We start from the raw sequence: 7,974 nt of genomic DNA, 5'->3' as shown, positions 1-7,974 counted from the left end.
ACAATTTCTTACGTGTACTATTGTTCGTTGGTTTCAACTTAAGTTAACTATATGCATCAATAATTTAAGGTTAATAATAAATTTTTAAATAAGATATAAATTTTTTATTAATTAATTTTTAATTTGTTGCATTAAAAAATATCGTAAAATTTTTTTTGTAATAAAATTTATTATAAAAATTTTTGGAAATCAGTAATTTTTAATATTTTTATTATTATTTAATCAATATAAATATTAAATTATCTTTAATAAATAAATTTAATTAATTTATGTATATAAATTTTAAAAAATATGAATATAAACTATATTAATTACTTTATATGTACAAAATTCTTATAATATAATATAAATTATATATTTTTTATATATAAAATATCTATAAATATAAATATAAATTATTATTAATTAATTAAATATTAATAAAAAATAATAATATTTCCTTATTATTTAAACTAATCAGCAATAATATTAATTGTGGTGAGCTATTTGATAATATAGTGGAGGCTTGTATTTCTATATAAAGTCCTACAAGGTTGAATGCTCTATTTCCTATGCATCTCTGTTCTAGTGTTGATTTGTTCCTACTTCATATTAAGAGATGGCACTAACGGGTAAGCTTAGCACTGAAATTGCAATCCAGTCACCTTCTGCAAAGTTCTTTGATTTCTTGGCAAAGAAACTCCACGATGTTCAAAACGTCTGTGAAAGAGTGCACGCCACCAAGCTGCATGAAGGTGATGACTGGCACAGTGTCGGTGGTTCGGTCAAACACTGGACTTATGTCATAGGTATAACACACTTCATGTTATCATATTCTGTTAGAGAGATATTAGATTGATAAATTATTTTTATAACTAAGTTTAATTAAATCTTTTTTTATGTGTTTTTTTAATTAATTTTTATTGTGCTAATAAATTATTAGATTAACATAATTAATTGAATTTAGTTATTAAAATAATTTAATCATAAAGTATTAATGGAATAATTAATACAATTTTACGTATAAAAGATGATTATAATTGTCTTTTTTTATTTGGATTAAGTAATAGGAAGTTATTCAGATAAACATATTTAAAATATTTTTTTAAAGATATTTTTTAATAATTAAAATTTAATATATAATTAATTGAACTGTATTATTTTTATTAAAATTAGACGAGATAAATTAATTTGACTGAAAAATTGATAAACCAAATTTTAAATCAATCTATATTAATATTCTTTTTTATAGAAAATAATTATAATAATTTTATTATAAAAAATAACTAAAATATTTTTATTATATATATATATATATATATATTAATTTTAAAAATTCTAAATCCTAATCTTATAATGGTACAGAAAAAAGAGAAAAATTAGAAATTAAAATTATAATAATAATAATAATAATAATAATAATAATATTTTAGTTATTTTTATAATAAAAATATTATAGTTATTTTTTATAAAAAAAATATTAATTTAGACTGATTTAAAATATAATTTACTAATTTTTTAGTTAAATTAATTTATCTAATCTAATTTTAACAAAAATAATATAATTTAATCAATTATATATATTAAATTTTAATTAAAAAATATTTTAAAAAAAATATTTTAAAAGTGTTTATCTAATAGCTCCTAAATAAAATCAATCTTTCTTTCTTCTGTTGTCTATATATGATGCGTGCACCTTATAATAGGTTGTGGGGCCACTTGCTCCGAATGAAGTTTTGTTCGAAACATGTATAAAGATTATCAAAAAAAAAATTATTTATACATCAAAATCAATCATTAAAATTAATATCAATATATTTATATATAAATATATATTAAATTTATTTTTAATATATATTTATATTTTAATATATATTTTATATTAATAATTGATTTTAATAACTAATTTTACTGTACATATAATATACTCAAAAAATTATATGTATATATGATGTGCAACTATTTCTAAATTGGCCGAGTTATCAAAAACAATTATTTGAAATTTAATTAATATATTTATGAAGCCGCAATATATATTTTTCTTAAGAAAAAGTGTATTTAAGAAATTAATTTTTAGTTAGTCAATATTAATTAATTTTTTTTATTTTAGTTTATTTAAAGATTTAAGATTTAAAATTAAGTATTTATCATCTAAGATAAAAAATTTAAAATATACAAAATAACTTCAAAAAAAATAATTAATATTGACTAAAAAAATTGCCTCCTTAACATTACTATTTTCAGAATTCTTTTATTTACTTAAAAACGTTTCTGATACCAATAAATATATGAGTCAGTATAGTTTTGTTCTAATTTCTTTGATGGTATCGATGGCTTGTTTTCAAATACATACTAAGTTTTTTTTTTTCTCTCGGTTCATTAGATTGTGTTTAATAATGATATTGATCGGCACTAGAAAGAGATTTAGTTATAATTATAATTACAAAAAAAAATTAACATACTTCTCAATATTTTTAAGACAAACGCGTATTCTTTTTGGTTTTTATTACTTATAATAAGCATAAAAATTTAGAGCGCGAGGAAGGTAGGACCCAAATGGAAGCAAACATTTTTAGGATCTTATACTATTTTTACACTCATATTTCATCTAAAAATTTACATATATTCCGAAAAAAGCTGGTAGTAACTTAAAAAAACAAAGGTCATAACTTGAAAAATAAAAATATGAAATTTTTTTTAAATAAAATTGATATGTTATATAAAAAAAGATGAAATAATAATTAAAAATAAAAATAATAATAATGATGATGATGATGATAATGACGATGATAATGATGTTGACGACGATGACAAGGACGACATTAGGAGATGCTGTGAAATGAAGAAGATCAATGAATTGAAAAAAAAAAAAAACTTAAGAGAAAATAAAGACCACAAGAGAGAAAATGAATGGGTGTAAAGATATGGTTATAAAATTTGGGTTCACATGTAAATAGTTTATTTTCCTAATATTTTATCTACATTGACCTTTTTATTAAGAGTAAAATTATATTTAATCTTATATTTTTTTTTTATTTAAATTTATTGAAAAGATGGTAAAGTAACTAGATGTAAAGAGACTATTGAAAGCATTGATGAGGAGAAGAAGACAGCCGTATACAAACTCTTTGATGAAGATATCGATCAACACTATAAGGCCTTTAAGCTTATCTTGCAAGTGATTGAGAACAATGATGGAGGTGCTTCGGTTAAATGGACATTTGAATATGAGAAGCTCAATGATAATGTTGAAGCTCCATATGGCTACATGGAATACTTTGACAAATTTACTAAAGACATCGATGCTCATCTTCTCGCGGCATAAGCTACATCGATCAATTAGGTAGAAAAGGTGTTTGGGAATAATTAAGTTAATAAAGTGTGTATTTATTTAATTAAACTGCGTGAATTTAATCATGAAGAATAATATAGATGCATGTTTGCATCGTCTGCTATCCTTCGTTTGAGTGGATTAATAATTGATTTGGATATGTTTATGTTAGTGTTGAATAATATTTCTTTTCTTCTTGATTGCACTTATGTATGTGTATGTGAAAAAATTTCATGTAACAGTAATACAAATAAAAATTAGATATTCTCATGCTTTCTATTTTGGAAAAATTATCATATAGTAGGATTCATTACTATGAACTAATTCATAAACTTAAATAATATAATAAAAAATATTAAGTTTAATATTAAATTTAATCATGAAAGATTACTATATTAACAAATCTAATAATAAAAAGATTAAAATTAATTATATCTATAAAAGATGAGTTTTACAAGACAAAACTGTCCAAACTTAAAAAATTATTCAAAGTTCTCAAACTATCTCCCTTAACCTTACTTAACCATTTTCAAATTCTAACCCAACTCAATTTTCAATTTCTACTTCTTAACCACCACCACTTCAATATCCTTTAATTTTACCACCTTCAACCTTTCTTAGATTTGCCAAGGGAATCATCAAAGGAGAATTGGACCTTGAAAAAAACACGCAATTTTTTTTATCTGTTCAGATCTCTTTAACTCACGATATTGTTTCTAAATTTGTACTTTGTCTACCTTCTTTAAATAAGGACACTGAGAATCTATTTGTTGGTGGATCACCCGATAATCTTAACTCTCTTTCTAACCGTGTCTTTTTTGCTATCTCTGATTCTAATTTCTAATAAATCTTACATCGATATTAACTCGTTACCATCAATGACAAAGCTGTTAATTTTTCAAGAGAAAAGTTAGAAATTAAGAATGGAATAGGGTTAGAGTTTGGAGATGGTTAGGTTATATTAGGTTAGCAGGGATAATTTAAAAATTTTGAATAAATTTTTATGATTCGGATAATTTTATAAAGTAGAATCCATTTATGTGGGTACAATTTAATTTTAATTTATGGTCAAATTTATTAGCGTCATAATTTATAATTTGATAGTTAGTTTTGACACTTTACTAAAAAATATTTAGATATCACTTAATATAATATTTAAAACTAAATATTTTTTATATTTAAAATTTGATACTATCACTTGTTTACATCATAAAATTTGAACTTTACCACTATTTTGTTTAAATCACTACAAAAGAAACGAGAAATAGCGGCGATTTTTTTGTTATTTGCGGTAGTTTTAAACCGTCGCAAAATCTAATTCCAGCGGTCTGTTAACCTCCCGTGTTTGTGTGGGCAGTAGATTTTACGGCGATTTTCAGCAACCGCTGGTATAACCGTCATAATTAGATGATTGATTTTGCAATCGTTGTAAAACTGTTGCTATTTCTTTTACTAATTTTTTTTAAAAAAAATTGCTGCGGTTTCAAACCGCCGCAACTTTAATAGGTGCTTTTTTTAAAAAAAAAATATTGTGGCAATTTTCATGCCGCAACAATTTTTTACATTATATTAAAAAAAATAATTGCTAAACTACAATTTGTTGTACCATTTTTCTTTACTACAACTTATTTTCCTTACATTATAAATTTTGTTCCCTATGTTTATATGAACATTATCATCAACTTTAATGTAAAAATCAGCATCCCATAAGTTAACAGCAATTACAAAGTAGGTCTTTGTCTTTGCTGATAATTCAAGGTATTCTTTAACACGATCCTGCAAAATCAAACCATAAATAGTTTTTTACACAATCTGCTAGTTTTTCATTTAGAAATTGAATCATGATATAAGAAAATGAGATTAGGGGCATATGGAGGAAAAAATAAAAACGTGACAGAGAGTCACATTATTTACCAGCCTCAAGAAATCTGCATGCTTCTTATCTTCTGCTTCTATAGCTCTGTCTAAGATACCACCTGATGTAGCACTGGAGAAAGAGGAGAATAAAGGAATTAGAAGACAGCTTCAATTTACAATTCATTTATTATAATTATGGACACGTATCCAATGAAAACATAGGATTGTTGGCTCTATAAACATCTATACTAGTTCAAATTAGATGATCTAATGTAAGCATTTCTCTTCCTATGACCAATTACAAAATCATAGAAATTATAAAAGAGAAATGAAGTAAAATTTACTAAAGTCACTGCACTAATCAACTAGTACAAAATTCATATTCTACAATACATCATTTACATAAATCAACCAAAGAGAGACAAAATAAACCCAGCTACTTATACATAAAATTTAATCCCAGACTCATAGTCATATATAAACTATTATAACAATACTAAACAGCAAATATTTGTAAAAAATATTCTAACAATGCAAAACTGGTTTAGATATTGAATGGAAAATGCTAGGTAGATTCTCTATTAAGAGACTGGAGGCGACACAAGTAGGAACGATTGTGAAAGAACCCAAGGAACGAGTAGATAAGGCAGGTTCATGAACATTCTCAGGCAGCATTACATGTTCAAATCCTGCAGCAGCATATGCCATATCCCTAGCAAGCTCAGTTTGAAATCACCTCAATTTAAAAATATACAAACATGAAAGAAAAACTTCATAGATGCTTTTACTAAGGTGCATCTAACTCTTAATAAACTTGCAAATATTTAACATATAATAGCAAGATAGGAAGCAAGTCTAAGTACAGTATTACAAGCTAAGTATAATGACCACCAAACCTTTTAATAACTGACACAATTTTGTCAACCAAAACCATAACAATTACCCTTCAAATCCCTCTTATTTTCTAGGATTACAAAGTCAAACAAATTGCTATATAATTTGGGGCATTTCACACATACCTTGTTCGCCCTTTGTATATTTAATCTGCAACCAAACTTCATACACAATGCAGAATACCATTACATTTTTCTACACCCTTTTATTCTTATGTGTATTATTGAAGTATTTGAAGTATTTATGTGCATGATCAAATAAAATGTTAAGAAAGATCACCTTTCAACAGTTGTTCTAGTGAAAATGATGGGAAAATATCAAGAATACTTCCAAGCACTAAATCGTTCATCAAGCCTGTGTGTTTTATTCAAATCTTTAAGAATCAAAGCTTCCCATAACTAACAAAAGTCTTTTTTGAATTCTGCATCCAAGTCCCTGTAAAATTAAGTCATATTGCAATTTATAAACTAAAATAAGAACTTATTAATTACTATAAATATGATTGAGGGAAGTTGCTACTAGTGATTAAAAGAAAAAGCTATAAATGTGTTCATTATGATGATACCTATTGATGATTGGATTTGTTTAATCAGATAAACTCACTTCAGAGACAGAAAACTTGATACAATAAATCTGAAACACCAAATGAAACAATTAAATGAATTAGAGATATGTGCTGCTCACAAGCATGGTTAATACTTAGTACACTAACAAACACGAAATTATTGACACGTATAAAGCTTAAACCAAATTCCAAAGTCGAAACCAATAGCATTCATGGATTTGTGAGGTGTGTGGGAATAAACTAAAATTCGAATGAGAATTATATCCTTCCCTGAAAGAACAACTAGAATATACTAAAAACTAGATAATCCTCCTTAGATAGATCAAAACAAAAGTAAGAGGAGGCATGTAGCAAGTTATTATAAGACTAACAATAACTTGAATTCACATAGCATTTAGAATAATCCAAAAGTAATCATATGATGAATTTGATCCTAACAAAGCACAACTCTTACTTTCTCCTTGTTAAAGAGAGATGTTCAGATATTAAAATTGAGCACTAAAAGAGCATGAAACTATAATTTCAGTTCATGATTCACCTATGAGAGGTTTTGGGCCATGCATAGGCCTTATCTGTTTCTTTACCTCCCTCAAAAATAAAGATGGAAATGTGTGACCTTATCAATCTGAAATAAATGTACAAATCAAAACTGAAATATAATAACATTGAGCATAAACAGATTGCCAATTAAAAGGTTTATGATCTACCAATAATCATCTTTTAAAAAGATACCTTTGTTCATCTTCTCCTTCAACAGAAAGCATATAGCCTAAAAGATTTTGAACCTTCTCCTTGCATACAAGAGGCACTTCAGCAAGATAGCTGGAAAATGTAAGAAAAAATAAAATTTAAGACATACAAACTTTTAGTGAAAATAACCTCGGGAAAATTCACACATTCATATCATATAACGCATTCTTTGCATCGAATATAATCACAAAACAATAGCAGCAGATAATACAATGGTAGTAAGAATGTAGGACTATACCTCCCAATAATCATAACAGATGCAAGTAAATCATCCCCTTTCTTTTGTCCATGTTCCTGTGCAACTTCACCATTATATTTTGCTAAAACGTATTAATTACTGAAATTATGTAGAGTTACTAGGTATCAACATACCTTTGCATCTTCTAAATACTCTAGTACAACCATAATTGTCTCATTAAGTTGGTGAATCAGCTTTGTCAAGGTGCCTTCATCAAGCAGGTTCCTTACAAAAGAATACCAGTTGATAGTTACTTAAATGCCTTGTAATCCTAACCACATGTGTTCTGGCCAACCTAAACTCTGTATTTCAGTCTAAAACTTTTAAGGAGATAAAAGACAATTGTGATATATTAATGAG

General features: G+C 25.7%; 1 protein-coding gene across 1 annotated transcript; it reads left to right on the top strand.

Moving 5' to 3' along the window:
* Positions 1 to 504: 504 nt before the first annotated feature.
* LOC130944133 (MLP-like protein 34) lies at positions 505 to 3,507 on the top strand. The gene is made up of 2 exons (XM_057872301.1): positions 505 to 788; positions 3,033 to 3,507. The coding sequence occupies exons 1-2, from the start codon at positions 599 to 601 to the stop codon at positions 3,302 to 3,304; spliced, it is 462 nt and encodes a 153-aa protein (XP_057728284.1). The 5' UTR covers positions 505 to 598; the 3' UTR covers positions 3,305 to 3,507.
* The last annotated feature ends 4,467 nt before the right edge of the window (positions 3,508 to 7,974 follow it).

This window comes from Arachis stenosperma, chromosome 8 (assembly GCF_014773155.1).
Source record: "Arachis stenosperma cultivar V10309 chromosome 8, arast.V10309.gnm1.PFL2, whole genome shotgun sequence".
NCBI lineage: Eukaryota > Viridiplantae > Streptophyta > Magnoliopsida > Fabales > Fabaceae > Arachis > Arachis stenosperma.
Note: the sequence above shows the minus strand (reverse complement) of the source record. Positions and strands in the feature narration are given on the sequence as shown.